At 38.3% G+C, this 19,205-nt stretch overlaps 1 protein-coding gene and 1 non-coding gene across 5 annotated transcripts in view; one reads left to right on the forward strand and one right to left on the reverse strand.

The window, feature by feature from the left end:
- The window catches only part of IQUB (IQ motif and ubiquitin domain containing), a 73,339-nt gene that overhangs the window by 26,274 nt on the left and 27,860 nt on the right, over positions 1-19,205 (forward strand). For all 4 annotated transcript variants that reach the window (XM_059933488.1, XM_059933491.1, XM_059933490.1 and 1 more), the window contains 2 exons: positions 7,703-7,913; positions 16,437-16,612. In XM_059933488.1, coding sequence (XP_059789471.1) covers positions 7,703-7,913; positions 16,437-16,612 — 387 coding nt within the window. The remainder of the gene's footprint in view (positions 1-7,702; positions 7,914-16,436; positions 16,613-19,205) is intronic.
- Positions 6,748-6,807, reverse strand: LOC132372250 (U7 small nuclear RNA). The gene has a single exon (XR_009505121.1). It is a non-coding gene; the product is annotated as a U7 small nuclear RNA (small nuclear RNA).

Genomic DNA, 19,205 nt, shown 5'->3' on the forward strand with positions numbered 1-19,205 from the left:
TAGAGGAAATGGCTTCAGTTTTTCACCATTGGGAACGATGTTGGCTATGGGTTTCTCATATATGTCCTTTATTATGTTGAGGTAAGTTCCCTCTATGCCTACTTTCTGGAGAGTTTATCATAAATGAGTATTGAATTTTGTTGAAAGCTTTTTCTGCATCAATTGAGATGATCATATGGTTTTTATCCTTCAGTTTGTTAATATGGTGTATCACATTGATTGATTTGCATATATTGGAGAATCCTTGCATTCTTGGGATAAACCCCACTTGATCATGCAGTATGATCCTTTTAATGTCCTGTTGGATTCTGTTTGCTAGTATTTTGTTGAGGAATTTTGCATCTATGTTCATCAGTGATATTGGCTTGTAGTTTTATTTTTTTGTGACATCTTTGTCTGGTTTTGGTATCGATGATGGTTGCCTTGTAGAATGAGTTTGGGGGTGGTCCTCCCTCTGCTATATTTTGGAAGAGTTTGAAAAGGATAGGTGTTAGCTCTTCTCTAAATGTTTGATAGAATTTGCTTGTGAAGCTCTCCGGTCCTGGGCTTTTGTTTGTTGGAAGATTTTTAATCACAGTTTCAATTACAGTGCTTGTGATTGGTCTGTTTATATTTTCTATTTCTTCCTGGTTCAGTCTCGGAAGGTTGTGCTTTTCTAAGTATTTGTCCATTTCCTCCAGATTGTCCATTTTGTTGGCATATAATTGCTTGTAGTAATCTCTCACGATCCTTTGTATTTCTGCAGTGTCAGTTGTTACTTCTCCTTTTTCGTTTCTAATTCTGTTGATTTGAGTCTTCTCCGTTTTTTCTTGATGAGTTGGCTAATGGTTTATCAATTTTGTTTATCTTCTCAAAGAACCATCTTTTAGTTTTATTGATCTTTGCTATTGTTTCCTTCATTTCTTTTTCAGTCATTTCTTATCTGATCTTTATAATTTCTTTCCTTCTGCTAACTTTGGGTTTTTTTTTCATCCTCTTTCTCTAATTGCTTTAGGTGTAAGTTTAGGTTGTGTATTTGAGATTTTTCTTGTTTCTCGAGGTAGGATTGTATTGCTATAAACTTCCCTCTTAGAACTGTTTTTGCTGCATCCCATAGGTTTTGGGTCGTCGTGTTTTCATTGTCATTTGTTTCTAGGTAGTTTTTGATTTCCTCTTTGATTTCTTCAGTGATCTCTTGGTTATTTAGTAGCACACTGTTTAGCCTCCATGAGTTTGTAGTTTTTACAGTTTTTTTTCCTATAATTGATATCTAGTCTCATAGCGTTGTGGTTGGAAAAGATACTTGATACTATTTCAATTTTCTTAAATTTACCAAGGCTTGATTTGTGACCCAAGATATGGTCTATCCTGGAGTATGTTCCATGAGCACGTGAGAAGAAAGTGTATTCTGTTGTTTTTGGATGGAATGTCCTATACATATCAATTAAGTCCGTCTTGTTTAATTTGTCATTTAAAGCTTGTGTTTCCTTTTTTATTTTCATTTTGGGTGATATGTCCATTGGTGAAAGTGGGGTGTTAAAGTCCCCTACTATGATTGTGTTACTGTTGATTTCCCCTTTTATGCCTGTTAGCGTTTGCATTATGTATTGAGGTGTTCCTATGTTGGGTGCATAAATATTTACAATTGTTATATCTTCTTCTTGGATTGATCCCTTGATCATTGTGTAGTGTCCTTCTTCGTCTCTTGTAATAGTCTTTATTTTAAAGTCTATTTTGTCTGATATGAGAATTGCTACTCCAGCTTTCTTTTGATTTCCATTTGCATGGAATATCTTTTTCCATCCCCTCACTTTCAGTCTGTATGTGTTCCTAGGTCTGAAGTGGGTCTCTTGTGGACAGCATATATACGGGTCTTGTTTCTGTATCCATTCAGCCAGTATAGGTGTTTGGGTGGAGCATTTAATCCACTTACATTTAAGGTAATTATCGATATGTATCTTCCTATTACCATCTTCTTAATTGTTTTGGGTTTGTTACTGTAGGTCTTTTCCTTCTCTTGTGTTTCCTGCCTAGAGAAGTTCCTTTAGCATTTGTTGTAAAGCTGGTTTGGTGGTGGTGAATTCTCTTAGCTTTTGCTTGTCTGTAAAGGTTTTAATTTCTCCGTCGAATCTGAATGAGATCCTTGCTGGGTAGAGCAGTCTTGGTTGTAGGTTTTTCCCTTTCATTACTTTAAATATGTTCTGCCACTCCCTTCTGGCTTGCAGAGTTTCTGCTGAAAGATCAGCTGTTAACCTTATGGGATTCCCTTGTATGTTGTTTGTTGCTTTTCCCTTGCTGCTCTCAATATTTCTTTCTTTGTATTTAACTTTTGATAGTTTGATTAATATGTGTCTTGGCGTGTGTCTCCTTGGATTTATCCTGTTTGGGACTGTGTGTGCTTCCTGGACTTGACTGACTATTTCCTTTATCATGTTAGGGAAGTTTTCAACTATAATCTCTTCAAATATTTGCTCAGACCCTTTCATTTTCTCTTCTTCTTCTGAGACCCCTATAATTCGAATGTTGGTTCATTTAATATTGTCCCAGGGGTCTCTGAGACTGTCCTCAATTCTTTTCATTCCTTTTTCTTTATTCTGCTCTGTGATAGTTATTTCTACTATTTTATCTTCCAGGTCACTTATCTGTTCTTCTGCCTCAGTTATTTTGCTATTGATTCCTTCTAGAGAATTTTTAATTTCATTTATTGTGTTGTTTGTTGATTTTTGTTTGCTCTTTAGTTTTTCTAGGTCCTTGTTAAACGTTTCTTGTATTTTCTCCATTCTATTTCCAAGTTTTCGGATCATCTTTACTATCATTACTCTGAATTCTTTTTCAGGTATACTGCCTATTTCCTCTTCATTTGGTCTGGTGGGTTTTTAACATTGCTCCTTCATCTGCTGCATATTTCTCTGTCTTCTCATTTTGCTTAACTTACTGTGTTTGGGGTCTCCTTTTTGCAGGCTGCAGGTTCGTAGTTCCCATTGTTTTTGGTGTCTGTCCCCAGTGGGTAAGGTTGGTTCAGTGGCTTGTGTAGGCTTCCTGGTTGGGGGGACTGGTGCTTGTGTTCTGGTGGGTGGGGCTGGATCTTGTCTTTCTGGTGGGTAGGACCACGTCCAGTGGTGTATTTTGTGGTGTCTATGGACTTAGTATGATTTCAGGCAGCCTCTCTGCTAATGGGTGGGGTTGTGTTTCTGTCTTTCTAGTTGTTTGGCATGGGGTGTCCAGCACTGGAGCTTGCTGGCTGTTGGGTGGAGCTGGGTCTTAGTGTTGACACGGAGATCTCTGGGAGAGCTCTAGCCGATTGATATTATGTGCCGCCAGGAGGTCTCTGGTGGTCCAATATCCTGAACTTGGCTCTCCCACCTCAGAGGCTCAGGCCTGACACCAGACTGGAGCACCAAGACCCTGTCAGCTACATGGCTCAGAAGAAAAGGGAGAAAAAAAGAAAGAAAGAAAAAATAAATAAATAAAAATTTAAAAAAGAAAATTATTAAAATAAAAAATAAAAAAGTAATAATAAAAGAAAAAAAAAAGAAGAGAGCAACCAAACCAATAAACAAATCTACCATTGATAACAAGCACTAAAAACTATACTAAGATAAACGTAAAAATCAGAAACAAGTCAGTTGCAGACAGCAAACCCCAAGTCTGTAGTTGCTCCCAAAGTCCACCACCTCAATTTGGGATTATTCGTTGTCTATTAAGGTATTCCACAGATGCAGGTACATCAAGTTGACTGTGGAGATTTAATCCGCTGCTCCTGAGGCTGCTGGGAGAAATTTCCCTTTCTCTTCTTTGTTCGCACAGCTCCTGGGGTTCACCTTTGGATTTGGCCCCGCCTCTGTGTGTAGGTCACCTGAGGGCATCTGTTCCCTCCCAGACAGGAGGGGGTTAAAGCAGCGGCTGATTAGGGGGCTCTGGCTTACTCATGCCTGGGGGAGGGAGGGGTACGTTAGTTATAATTGGAATGCAGGGCGAGCCTGTGGCGGCAGAGGCCGGTGTGACGTTGCAACAGCCTGAGGCACGCTGTGTGTTCTCCCAGGGAAGTTGTCCCTGGATCACGGGACCCTGGCAGTGGCAGGCAGTGGCGGGCTGCACAGGCTCCCGGGGGAGTGTGGATAGTGACCTGTGCTCGCACACAGGCTTCTTGGTGGCTGCAGCAGCATTGTTAGCATTTCATGCCCATCTCTGGTGTCCAAGCTGATAGCTGCGGCTTCCGCCCATCTCTGGAGCTCGTTTAGGTGGTGCTCTGAATCCCCTCTCCTCGTGCACCCCGAAACAATGGTCTCTTGCCTCTTAGGCAATTCCAGACATTTTCCTGGACTCCTTCCCGGCTAGCTGTGGTGTGCTAACCCCTTCAGGCTGTGTTCACACAGCCAACCCCAGTCCTCTCCCTGGGATCTGACCTGCAAAGCCCGAGCCTCAGCTCCCAGCCCCCGCCCACCCTGGCGGGTGAGCAGACAAGCCTCTCAGGCTGGTGAGTACTGGTCAGCACCAATCCTCTGTGCGGGAATCTTTCCGCTTTGCCCTCTGCACCCCTGTTGCTGCGCTCTCCTCCATGGCTCTGAAGCTTCCCCCCTCCGCCACCCGCAGTCTCCGCCCGCGAAGGGGCTTCCTAGTGTGTGGAAACCTTTCCTCCTTCACAGCTCCCTCCCAGAGGTGCAGGTCCCATCCCTATTCTTTTGTCTCCATTCTTTCTTTTTTCTTTTGCCCTACCCTGGTGCATGGGGAGTTTCTTGCCTTTTGGGAAGTCTGAGGTCTGCCAGTGTTCAGTAGGTGTTCTGTAGGAGTTGTCCCACGTGTAGATGTATTTTTGATGTATTTGTGGGGAGGAAGGTGATCTCCACATCTTACTCCTCTGCTATCTTGAAGGTCTCCCCCTCTTTATTGTTCTTGTTGGAAGATATTCTCTAGTAATTATTTCAGATATTACGCATGGGAGGTGAACCATCTAAGTCCTATTGAATGAACCTCATTTTGGGTTTTAGTCTGAGTGAGTGTAGAAGGTTAGATTCAAACTTATTTTCAAAATTATTTTATTCTATATCTTTGAAGATGTTTTTGATTAAAAGTCTGATGTCAATGGGATTCTCAGTTCTTTGTTTCCTCTTTCTGGAAGCTTTTTAGGATTTTCACTTAATCCTTAGTAATCTTACTGTGATGTGCTTGAGACTTGGCGATGGATCCTTTCTGTCTGAGAGCTTATGTCTTTAGTTTGGGGAAATGCTCTTCTATTATATTTTGAGCAATTTCTCTAATCCAACTTTCTTCATTCTGTCTGGAACTTGTATCAGACATATTTTGGAATGTCTACATTTATCTTCCATGTCTCTTAATATTCCTTTATTCTTTCTAATTTTTACGACCTTTCACCCTGCATTCTAAAAGATTTTCTTGTCTAAGTTTCTTGCTTACTAATTCCCTCTTAGACTCTGCACATTCTGTAGATCAGCAGAATAGATAACTAGTTATTGGCTGATACCTATTCTTCCCATTGTAGTAAAGCTTAAGCTGGGCATGAGGCTGCAACACTGAAAGCTACATTTTACAACCTCTTTTGTATGTTGGTGAGGCCAAGGAACTAAGGCCTGGAAAAAGGGAATGTGAGGGGAAATGATGTGTGCCCCTTCTGGATATTGCTCTTAAAGCGGCTGGGTTGCAATTCTGTTGTCTTTTCCCCCATCCTACTGACTAGAAGATGATGATAAGTGGATCAGCCACTAGGAAACACAAGTAGGAAGCCATTTGTAATACAGCACAGAGCTTCCTACTAGCCCTAAGCTGCTTGCCAATCCCTGGGCCAATCCCTGGAGTGTCATGCAAGAAGGGAAAAACTAAGTTGTTTAAACAACTGTGTTTTAATATCCTTAATGAGTTTAACAAGTTTAATAGCCCCCAAGATAAACACATTGTACTGATTTTTTTAAAATTTCAACAATAAAAATGTCGTCACAGTCTTTTGTTGCTCCTTTTGTACTGATTCAACAGTCTTTCCTTTCTCTCTGAAAATGTTAACTCTATCTAGTCTGGTCTTGTTTTTTCTTTTGCTTTGTTTTGTTTTACTCTAAAAGAGTGGTTCTAAAACTTTGGCATGCAGCAGAACATCTGGAAAACTTGTAAATATACAGAATCCATGCCCACCCCAGAATTTCTGATTCATTAACTCTGGGGTGGGCCTGAGAATCTGCATTTCTAACAATTTTCCAGATGCTGCTGCTGCTGGTGGTCTGGCCACCATACTTTGAGAACCTCTGTTCTAGTAATTCTCTTTCACACAAATGTAAATTCTTCTACATTGAATGAGAAACCTTTTATTCTGTTGGCTGTTCTCAAATCTTTGGTTACTCTTGGGTGTGTACTCAAGAGTATTTGAAATTCCTGATGTGCAAAGTGCTACAACGTATTTGTTTACTGTAGCCTTACCTCAGTGGCTTTCGGGGATGCGCAAGGCTTGATTCTGGGAGGCAGCTAGTTTTCTGGAGAGGGGGCTTCTATTCATTCTGGGTGTCACCAGCTTTCTGGGACACTAGCCACTCTTGCCTAGAGGCAGATACCTCTGATGCTCTTTACCTAAATTGTTTTAGAGGACCCTGTCCCTTTTGCATTTTTCAAGCAGTCACCTTGTTAGTTGCCCTCAGACCCCTTCTGCTCACAGGATCCACCAGTTTGGGGGTTGAAACATCTTAGAGACACTTCTTTGTTTTCTAGCTTGCCTCTCCAGTGCGTGATTAGGCTGTAGATTCCTTCAAATTCCACCCCTGCTCTGTGGGGGGTTTTCCGGTGTGGACCGGAAAACCTGAGACAAATTTTAAAAGAGCTATAACACTAATTCCTTCTCCAATTTATTCCACGTGCCTCCTTTCCTGAAGGGAATTCTTTAAAGTTTCTGTTCTGTTGGAAGATTCCTCCAGTATGATCCAATATCTTTATTGATTTCTGCTTCTATAATTTTTCTGTAGTCATCAGGGGTTAGGATGAGGGGAAGGGACGTGTCAGCATATTCTCTACCCTCAAACTTGATCTAGCCTCTCTATATTTTACTTTTTTAAAATGAGTTTACTAAATAAAAACAAAAAAATCTCTCAGTTATATCACAAGCTTTTTGTGACTCTAGTACTGTATTATATACCTTCAGACATATATATTTTTCTCACAATTTAATACGTGTTTGCTTTGGTGGTTTCCACATATAACCTACCCACTGTGTGGTTAGTAAATACCATTTTTTAAAAGATATGAGCCTATGCTAATGACAATTAAGAAAAAGTAGATAACGATACATAGTATTCATAACAATAATAGTATTTATTGAGGACTTGTGGTGTACCAGGCTTGAGGTAAGCACTTTATATGCATAGTATTATTATCACTATTTTGCACCTGAGGGTACTAAAGCACAGAGATGGCAAGTAACTTACCCCAAATTAACTAACTAGTGAGTAGCAGAGGGAAGATTTAAACTAAGCGGTACTCCAGACCCTGTGCCCTTAACTTCATACTAACTGCCTCCTGTGAAGGTATCCTTGCTACTAGATTTCAAAGTCACATAGCTGATGTGCATTATCTATGACCTTTCTGTTATAATGTATGTGAGAATACATGGCATAGAGCTGAAACTAGACTCTCAGTATTTTTTAGTACTTATTGAATTGGAATAGAAATAGTCATTGTTGCCTTTCATTGTGTAATAAGGTTGACCATATTTTATTTCCTTTAAGTATAGGTAATTGTGATACAGACTTACTACAGACGATGGCATGCTAAAGTTGTCGTAGACAGTTTAAAAAGACAGAAAATGTTAAGGTTGCAGTGGGAAGCACAGGAAGAACTAAGGAAGATAAGAGAAAAAGAAGAGTGGATGAAATTGGATTATTACCGGAGGCATAATCCTCAAACAAAGGAAGATTTTGAACTTCTTTACAATGCACTAGAACGTAAGTTTGAACTAGGCTTTGCATAAAATATTAATTTTATAATTTTTCATTAGTAGGAAAAACAGGTTTACTAAAGACAAAAGGGAGACCTTATTATTTTAGGAAGATGTCTGGGGTATCTGGACTAGAGAATTTTAAAAGATGAATAATGTCTTACATTTGGGACAGGAATTAAGGCTGGAGTGAAATTGGAAACGCTTTTATATTAACAATGGATGAATAAAATGTGACCACAGCTCTGTGAATTATTCAGTTTTAGTATGTTATCTCATTTGCTCCTCATCCCTATGAGATAAAAAGAGAAAGTATTGTCCAGTCTGTTTCTCTGATGGTCTTGGGAATTTGTGAACTCAGAGTTGAACTGTCTTGAACCCCTCAGTCCAGCATTCTGTCTCTGATTCTGCTCTTTTCAGGAGATACCTTTTTATTCCCCTCTACTAATGATTATAAATATATATATATATGTATATGTATATGTATATATATTCTCTACACATTTGATTTTATGGCTTATTTCTTCCATAGGATGTGTGCTAGTCATTGACACAGTTAAAAACTTCCGTTACTTGAACAAGCCAATCACTCCCTACTTTGGGCAGTATATACACTGTTCTTCTTGAAGCTTTTCCCCAATACCCACCCTCTAATCTCAGCTTAAATATCACCTACTCACAGGCTTTTGTGACTGACAGTGCAACTTGGACATCCTATTATCATCTTATGGTTCTCACTGCACACCAACTTTTCATTTATAACACCACAATACGTTTCTTTTTTTTAACATTAATTTCACTACTGGACTGTAAGCTCCGTAAGTGAATGACTCATTTATTTTTTGGATGATCTCTTTTTCTGTGCTTAGCGCACATGCCCAACAAATACTGGTGGAGTGAATAAGTGAGTGAACGAAGGGAAACCCAGGGATGTAGCCATGCAACTGTCTCTAGCTTCTGCTTTCCCAAGAGTACCTCTAAAGTGGGAGTAACCAGAACAGAAGAGTTATTTGTTACCTTAGATACCGGAAAGTGAAGTTGGGCTCTTGTGATGACATAGAAGAATTAAAACAATTAAAAGTAGCCTCAGTTTTTTTTTTTAGTTGAATACGGTCTTTTTATCCAAAGCAATAATAGTCTTTGACTTCTCTATGATTATTCATAATATTAACTTCAAGTAAATTTTCTTACTATAACGTTGTTTCTCTATATACTATTTATTTGTGGAGGTTACTACGTGCTCTGTTACTCAGGTCATCCTTTCCTCTCTAATCGAATACAATTTTAGGTGTCAGATATCAGGTCTATTTAAATAGCTATATGATAATATGCTATTTACTGAAGATGAAACACTAGGTCTAACAAGCAATAGTAATACATCTATCTCTTTGATAAATGGAAGAAAATGAAAATGAAATTTCTTACATAAAAGAGACATCTCTTAGTTTTCTTCCAGGCCTAAAATTCTAAATTAGAACTCTAAGAATAATTTAAAGTTCTGTTCTGTTGTAGTTAAAATTCTGGTTCACAAGCTCAGTAATTTACATAGCTCTTCTATTTACTATAGTTTTCGTTCCATATTCTTTACTCCAGTGTTTGAAACTGTTGCCCTCTTGTGGCTTATAGTGACAATTGCATAGTTTGAATTACAACTCCTAATAACAAAAGTTTAACTTTTCCTCCAGGTAACCTGTTCCTTAGTAATAAAAGCAAAATGATATCAGTTTAGGAAAATGAATTTAACTATATAAGATAATATGCTGTATCAAAGACAAGACTATCTCTGGGCAACAGTGTGTTTTTTTTGTTGTTTTTTTTTTAATTTTATTTATGGCTGTGTTGGGTCTTCGTTTCTGTGCAAGGGCTTTCTCTAGTTGTGGCAAGCGGGGGCCACTCTTCATCGCGGTGCGCGGGCCTCTCACTGTCGCGGCCTCTCTTGCTGCGGAGCACAGGCTCCAGACGCGCAGGCTCAGTAATTGTGGCTCACGGGCCCAGTTGCTCCGCGGCATGTGGGATCTTCCCAGACCAGGGCTCGAACCCGTGTCCCCTGCATTGGCAGGCAGATTCTCAACCACTGCGCCACCAGGGAAGCCCCAGTGCTTGATTTTTATGTCTTCTTCTTCTTCTTTTTTTTTTCTTATAGCAATATGTTGAGGGCAACTTCTTTCCTTGATCTGACTGGTTACTCTTATCTCAGACTCGGTATAGGAGTCATTATCTTCAGGAAACCTCTCTTAGCAGCATGGATTAGGCTTAGCACCTCTTTTCCTTGCCCCATTATTCTCTGTGCATACCATTCTCTTAACTGTCCATGTCTGTACCTAGGGCACCAGATAGGACCTTGTTCATTATGTCTAATAAATCTTTGTTGAATTGAACCTTCTACCCTTTGTCTTGTTTTAACTTGTGGAAATGGTGTTTTCTGACTCTTCTCTAATTATTACCTCTTGATCTCAAGGTCCCTTGACTTCTAGCTTCTGGAGACTCCCTGGCCCCAGTCCTTTGACAGATCTGGCCCTGGGCTTTCAGTCTGAATCTTTCTTGGTTTTTTTTCCATTCAGGCTTCCAGTCTGTGATAAGAATTTTAAAAAGCAGATGCGTATAAACTGCCAGTGACAGACAAAATATTGTATGTTCTGCTGTTTCTTGTTTGGAAATAGCAAGTTTATCAGATCTCAGAAATTTTAGAATGTGTATGGACTTTATATTTTAGTACTATCCTTTCATTTTATAGTTGAACTTCAGACCCTGGAAATTAGGTAATTTGTTCAAGAATGTAAGTTAAGGTTATAAGATAAATGTATTCTTTGAAAGGAACCGGTTGCTTTCATATCTTTTTCTTTAAAAATATTGGAGGTTATTGACATCTGTTATGGGCTGAATTATGTTCCCTCCAAATTCAAATGTTGAAGTTCTAACATCCAGTACCTCAGAATGTGACTGTATTTGGAGATAGGGCCTTTAAAGAATTAATGAAGAAAAAATGAGGTCATATGGGACCCTGGTCCAGTATGACTGGTATCCTTATAAGAAGAGGAGATTAGGACACAGACATGCACAGAGAGAAGGTCATGTGAAGACAGTGGAGGAAGGTGGCCCTTTACAAGCCCAGGAGAGAGGCCCTCAGGAGAAACTAATCCTGCCATCACCTTGATCTTGAACTTCCATCCTTCAGAACTGTGAGGAAATAAATTTCTGTTATTTAAGCCTCCCAGTCTGTGGTACTTTGCAATGACAGCCCTAGCAAACTAATGCAGGATTCCAGTTTTTTTTGTTTGCTTTTATTATCATTCCCAGGGAGCATATATTTTATGAAAGCAGGAAGAATCTCTCATTTTTCTCAGTGTCTTCTCTGTATAGTTCTGGAAACTGTCAAATCAGTTATAAAATCAGTTTTATATAGCTGTTCCTGGTCCCTGTGTTTTTCTATTCCTTATTAGTAGTGGGTCATGGTATTTTTCTGAGGCCAGCCATGTTCTATCCTTTACTATAGATTTACAGGGAGTTTGTTCATCTAATGGAGAATTTTATTGGAATTGAGGTCCATTATTTTCATATTTCTAATTAGCTTCATTGGGTTGTTTCCTTTTTAAAAGTCATACTAATAATTTAAGCAAAATACAAAATCTGAATATATATGGATATAAATGTATTTGAATACACATATGTATAGCTCCAGATTCACCCAGGACTTAAGGATTAATCTAGCAGATCAGTATATTGCTTTTTGAGGTTGGCAGAATAGCTTAAATATCCTAGTGGCCTAAATTTATTACTGGTCCCAAAGGTTTCTAATGTAAAACTGGGAAGTAAAATACGCCTACTAATATCATTCAGTTTTTATTTGCTTTCTGGGGACATCCATATAATCCCATGAGGTAAATATTCTCAGTTATTATTTCCACAAGCAAGCAATCTTCCTCTTTATTCATATACTGCCTTTTAGTATATGGACATTGTCAAATTTTTAAAGTTTTTTGGTTGGTAAAACTACTCTTAAATGATAAGCTCATCAATCATGGATTTTCTGGACTTTCATAACATAATTTAGCACTTAAATTTACAACCCTTTTGCTGAACACAATTTAGCTTTTAAATTTACAAATCCTCTTTTCGAATAGACCAAACTGTACAGTATCTGAATAATGTATTCCTGGTAAGAGACAGAATGGGATTCTTATAAAGAACACAAGTGACAAGTCCTTGACCTGATCAGGATGATTTCAAATTGAAATTTGAGAGGAGGAAGAAATAATATGTTAAAATTATAAAACTAGATATCATGAAAGGCAGTGATTATAACAGAGGAGGGCCAGAAACAACACTTATGACTTCAGATATTTACCTTTCGATGCAGGGACCCGTATTAAAGTAAACTTGAAATTTTAATAGAAGAAGGAAAATATAATTTCTAATTATATAAATTATATATAAATGTAATATATTCTGAAATATCCCTGCAACACGATGAGAGAGTAATCATGCCTGGAATATAACAACAGAAGAGTACATTTTACTTGATTGAATCATATCTAATAGAAGATAAGAGGAAGTAATCTTATGTCAAGAGTTGATTTACCCAAAGGAAGTCTTTAAAACTAATGGTGAAAAATGTCAGGCTTTTGGGTAAAGATAAATGTAATGACAAGCAAAAATTCTGTCCCAGTGGAAGGATTTTACAGTCTATCCAACTAGGGAGAGTCAGAGACACATTCGCTCCTTCAAGAAGGCATTATGTCTTTCTCACTTTTGTGTGTACCATCAAACCTTATAGAGTTCTTTCCGATAATAATTGCTCAAAAATTGCAGTTGAGTATTTTGAATTGGCAAAGAAATGACAGGATTTTGACAAGTATTGATATAATAACCATATCAGGGAACTAGGTTTTTTGAAGTTCAGATAAAAAATAGGCTTGATTCTATGGCCAGAGTGTAGTTCATGAGACTCTGAAGCTTCATCATTCTGACAATAAAGTAATAAACCATCTCTACATAAAAGGAAAGAATTACATGGCTAATTAAGCAAATATGGCTTTCCAGTAGTAAAGCACCTAATAAGTTCACATTGAAAAGAATTGTGATGAATGTCAAAGACTAGAGTGACTATGGAATATTTATTCAGAATAAAGAACAGTAGGTCACTGTTTCTACTTTTGTTTTGCTTCCATGTTCTGTGAAGAACAGAAAACAAATATGGCTCAAATGAGTTCAGGTTCACAGTCCAAATGTATGTCCCAGAGGATCAAAGCCATACGGTTATCTTTCAGTAATCATGGAGAATGGGAGGTGTGCCCAGAAGACATGACCTTCCAGAGAAGGCTTGTGATTAACTGTCACATATATTACAGATTTTTATAACTCTGCCCAGCTCCCTGCCCCAATACACACTTTTCAGGTGCCTGATTTAAATTTGAGGCTTACTTATGTAAAATTCCCCCAAATTGACCTTACTGCAATTTTTGTTTCATCCTATGCATTTTGATATGTAGTGCTTTTTTTTTTCTTTCCTTAATTGTTGACACTCATACCTTTTACTTCTTATTTGATTAAAATGTTATTTTTGATAGTATTTCTTACATTTCCAAGCAGATGGGAATATATTTCTTTTTTAAACTTTTGTTATTAATTGTAGTTGAATTGTACTGTGTCAAAAAATGCAGTTTTCGACATTTCTGATTTGGGGGATTTATGTTTTCTTCCATTCCTACTCCTAGAATTTATATAAATGCTTCATACAACTTTGAAAATAAGATATATTTTCAGACTTTGGTGTTCAGAGCTTGATGTATATTAATTAATTTAAATTTGTTAATCATACTGTGTCAGATATTTTTTGTTTTTAATTCTTCTTTACTTGACTGTCATAGATTAACTCATTTGTATTTTATTTATGTTTATATAATATAAAATATACTCACCACAGTAGTGTTTATAACTGATAGAAGTTTTGCTTTTTATAGCTTGATGGGATGTGATTTTCAGTATAAATATTCATGAGAGTCATACCTGTCATCATAAAATTATCTTCTACCCCAAGGGATGAATTTTGAGTGTTTTCCCCCCTATTTTCAATATATTAATATTGCTGTGTCTGTCTTTTTTGTTGTTCATATTTACCATCCTTTTATGTTTAACCTTAGTCTTTGGCATCACTTTGTGCCTTCCAAAAACATCATGTCATTGAATTTTTAAAAAACCATAATATTTTATTTTCAGTCAAAAAAATCGAACCATTTCATATTTTTCAATATAACGATTATGCCTGATTTTGCTTCTCTCATCTTGCTTTATGCTTTTTATTTCTAATTTTTTTGTCTTTTTCTGCACAAACATTTATGATTGTTACTCTTTTCTGCAATGATCTGAAATGTAAGCATTCTTTTTTTATTCCTTCTTAAAGTTTTTCAAAGACGTTCTTAAAACAGGTAAACTATCAAATGGATTCATAGCCTACCCTTTTCTCTAGTTCTGATTCCCGAGTTAAGGTTTACTACCTTCTGCTTGAGGGTCCACTTTCTGAGATGAGACAACAGCAGTTTGGGGGACGACATTTGTGCCTCCTTGAGTGTCTTCCATTCGAATCTGCACTGTGTCTTACGGAAATTGCGCTAAGATTTCTACCACATGGATCACACCTCTCTCTGATTTCCAGTACTGCTTCTGGTCTCTCCCTCTCCTCCCCCATTTCATGTTTCCTGTATCATTTCTAGAAGAACTTAGGAGAGAGGAGTTGGAGTTAACAGCCTGTATATAAACCTCCATCTTGTCAGAAATTTGGTATGCCATATATTAAAGAGGAACTAGGCCTGGATAGGACATGAAATTATGTCAAATAATATGCAATTTAAGAAAGGGAAGTGTTTTTGTCTGGAAAAGAGAAAACCTAAGTAGACTATGACAGCTGTCTTCGATGCCATGTGGTGCAAAGAATAGACTGACTGTTTAGCCTCACAGGCTAGGACCAGGACCAGGGTGAGCAAATTAAACCTGTCCAAGCTGCTGGGAAGAGGATGCTGTCTTAGATGGGGAGGGGTGTTGAACTGTTTAATTTCTAAGGTTCTTTCCAACACTATTTTTCCTTTAATGTAAATAAGTTTGACATTTTTGAAATATGGGATATAAAACAGTTTTCTTCCCCAAATTTAACATGTATAAGAATTGAATGGAACACTTGTTAAAATAAACATATCCTGAGCCCAGACATTTTGATTTATTTAAGTTTGGGGTAGGATCTAGTACTCTGTATTTTCTGAGGTTAATTTTGAGAATATGGTGTAATCTTTAGGTAAAGTGAGTTTATAAAAGTACTATTCTTTGGCATTTTATGGTTTGGTTTTAGGATGTATTTCATGCAACACATTCTATTTTTAATTTTTATTTTATATTGGAGTAGAGTTGATTTACAATGTTGTGTTAGCTTCAGGTGTACAGCAAAGTGATTTAGTTATACATATACGTATATCTATTCTTTTTCAGATTCTTTTCCCATATAGGTTATTACAGAGTACTGAGTAGAGTTCCCTGTGCTATACTGTAGGTCCTTGTTGATTATCTATTTTATATATAGTAATGTGCAACACAGTCTTTGTTGATAGTAACCAACACTTTAAAATATTGTAAATATTATTCTAACTTAATTCATTGGTTTGAGTAAAGTGTAAATGTAATTACTTTATAACATCTGCTGATATAATTAGGGTTTTGTAAAGAAATGGAAAATCGTTCTAAAAGTGCTAATGATGAAGAAAACAATTGAAGTCGACATTTCTACATAAAACTGTCAATTTGGGTACTGGGGGAAGCAGACACCAAGATGGAGTTTGAAGTGAAAGATAAAGGGAAGAGAGAGCAGGGAAAGGCAACGAAAGTCTTCAGATTGAGATGTAGGTTGACACCTGTGAAAGCTGAGAGAGGGAAGGAATGAGGATGAGGGATGGAGATCTTCAAACAGGTAGGGTTCTGAGGAAGTCTGAGCTGGCCCGACGGTCAGCTCTGATTAACCACAGAAGAGACCACTGTTGGGCAGACATGGCCAGGCCCTGATTCTCCCATGGTTCTTACTCATTGACTGGGAGCTTAGTGGGGAAAGTGTGGCCTCTGCTCCAATATGGCAGCAGATCCGAAGTGCTGTAGCTGGTGCTATCAGCCACCTGTACTCCTAGCTACGGGTACTCTCTTGGAGGGAGACCTGAGCAGGACACGTTCATGGCTGCCACAAATCCAAGCCATATTTGTTCCAATACTGGGGGGTGTGCATGCTTACTTGGAGGCATAATTTGACATGATCTGTACTGATGTCTTACAGCTTCTGTTAGTTTGACTCTACTTTTATTGCTTTACGTCTCTCAGCTTTCATTTCATCCTATTTTTTTCATATATCAGGTGTACAATATGAATGATTCTATTCATGTATAATTTTATTTAAATTGCTATAAAAATAAAATACACTTGTCAGGAGGTGATAGTAAAAAATGCTCTGTAAAGATGTGGGCTTTTAAAAACTCAAGAGTCTTTTATGTTATTCCTCTAGTCTGGAGGCAAGAAGAACTTGCACGCATTAACCAGTCTTTCACTGGAGCTGAGAGGAAAGCTGCTTTGTGTGAACTCCTGGAAAAAGAGACCCAGATAATTGCTTCCATTGGGAGACATAGATATATCGCTTATACGGCTAACCAGGAAGCATCGATACAAGCTTTTTTGGATAAGGTAATTGAAGTAACAATTATTTAAATATGAATGTATCCTGAGTTTAAAAATATAGAATATTGAACTAAAGAAGAGACTTACATTGTAAGAATTTGTGTGAATTTTGTTTAGTATTTTGGTGACATATTTATTTAAATTTTGTATATATTTTTCTTTCTTCTTATACAGCTTTAGATTTTCACTGCAGCCTAGAATAACGATTGACAAGTCACATGAAATTAACGTGTTCTTAACAAAAGAGCTATGAAGGAAAAAATGGAGACACCACCTTTGTGACTCTGTTCATTTAGACTTAGGCTGGCTATAGAAATTAGATGAATTGCACACCCTGATAAAATGTACAGTATTGAAGTCACAAAATGTCTGGATCTGCAGTGCCCCATAGTAAGCAACGTGGGGGAAATAGCTATAGACTAGTGTTTCTGCATTTGCTCACCAGGTCATTAAGTGACTAGAAATTTCTGACCAAAAGGATATATGATTATTGCAAACCATGAAAACATACAATTAAGGGAAAATCTAAAGTAATTACCCTTTTGTGGTGAAACTGCCTGCTTGATATTGAATAGCCTGTTTCCATAGTGACCAATTTCCTTTTATAAACTTGATCTTTCCAAACAATTAAAAGCCAATCCAGCCACAAGAAGAAAAGGGATGGAGTTCTTCAAGGTATTCTCCTGTAGTGATTCTGGTTGTATGATTCTTGTTATTTGAGAACATTTGTTCTTAAAAACCATATTTTTTGATGCTATAAATGCCCCCCACTCATCTTACTTATACGCTCTCCTGTTTGATCTCAGTTTTTCTTGTGGTTTTAACTACTGCCTGCATCCTGGAACTCCCTGCAGTTCCAGGCCAGACTTCTCCTAGGAGCTTCCAGATCACATCCTGAATTGCCTACTATCATTGCTCTTTGGATGTCCCCAGAGTACACCTCAAGTTGACATGTCAACCCCTGAGTCATATCATCTTACCTTTCCTTGACCCCTCACCTCCAAACTGATCCTCTTCTGTAACACTCACATAATGTATCTTCTGTGAATGTTTCATCATCTACTTAAGTTGCTTCAGACAGAAACCCGGGTGTTATTCTGGACGTCCCACTTAGCCACCAACCTGTCTGTTCTATTACTTTAATAATCTCCTCAGTTCTTTACTTCTTCCTTTCCAAACTCACTACCACTGCCTACAGGGAAGTGGCTCTGCCGTGCACCTTGATGACCTTGCGTGTATCCAAATACGCCACGTAAACAAAGACTTGGACCACAGCTAATCTGAGTCTTGGTGGAATGCCTTGTGATCCTGCTGGCACTGGAGAGGATGGGAAGCTTCTGAGATGTTATGCAGCAGCTCCCCTCTCCTGCTTCCCTGTCTCCTCTGAGAGGCTGTCATGAGACAGGTCTTGCCTTGTGTGTGTGAGCTTGACGTTGATTTAATTGGATCTGGATTTCCTTCCCATCTGGATTACTTTATGTCCCCAAATGAGGCTTTCGACCTCCAGTCTCACTTCTTAATTCCCTCCTCCATCATCCGTATTGTTGCCGTAGGGACCTCATTCAACACAACTCTGCCCCTGGCCCTCCTTGTTGCCCTCAGGGAACAAGGACTTTTATAGTCGATTCTTAGCACACCTGACCCATCCCACAGTTGTTTATCATCTCTGCTCACACACTACAGCCATACTGTTTCAGCTACGCTCAGTTACTTGCACGTTCACAGAAAGACCGCATGCTCTCAATGCTTTTGCATCTGCTGTGGCCTCTACATGGAACATCCTTTCCTTCCTTCTTCAGTAACCAGGTAGTCACCCTTCAAAACAAGCTCAGATGTCCCTTCCTCCAGAAAGGATCACTGATCCTCCTACTTTAGCCTGTACTATATACCTTCATAAGACTCTGTTTCATTTTTGTCTTAGTACATAGTGGTCAATTTTTATTATATCTGTTTACATGTCTGAATCCTTCCTAGATTCTGAGTTTCTTAAGGCAAGAGCTATCCTTTATCTCCATAGCCTCATATCCTAGCTCACTGCTCATCACAGAGTATCAATAAGTGCTTGTGGAGGAAGGTAGGGAGGAAAAAAAAGGGAAAGAAATAATGGTTTGTAATTTTTTTTTAAATTATTTATTTATTTTTGGTTGCATTGGGTCTTTGTTGCTGCGCGCGGTCGGCGAGCTGGGGCTACTCTCCGTTGTGGTGCGCGGGCTTCTCATTGCAGTGGCTTCTCTTGTTGAGGAGCACAGGCTTCAGTAGTGTGACGTGCAGGCTCAGTAGTCGTGGCGCACGGGCTTCGCTGCTCCGTGGCATTTTGGATCTTCCCGGACCAGGGCTCGAACCCGTATCCCCTGCATTGGCAGGCGGATTCTTAACCACTGCCCCACCAGGGAAGCCCCAGTGGTTTGTAATTTTATATTTCAGGTACTATGAGAAAATATGCAATGTAGATACTATCATTTCAAATTCTTGAATATCTTCATTCTAGAATAGCTGAGTTCTACTGTATGGAAGCCATAATATTCATACTTCTACTGAGTCATATTTTGAACTAAACTTATTCCTTTAGCAAGTTGCTCTATGTTGAATCCAGCTTCAT

Source organism: Balaenoptera ricei, chromosome 9, assembly GCF_028023285.1.
Source record: "Balaenoptera ricei isolate mBalRic1 chromosome 9, mBalRic1.hap2, whole genome shotgun sequence".
Taxonomy (NCBI): Eukaryota; Metazoa; Chordata; class Mammalia; order Artiodactyla; family Balaenopteridae; genus Balaenoptera; species Balaenoptera ricei.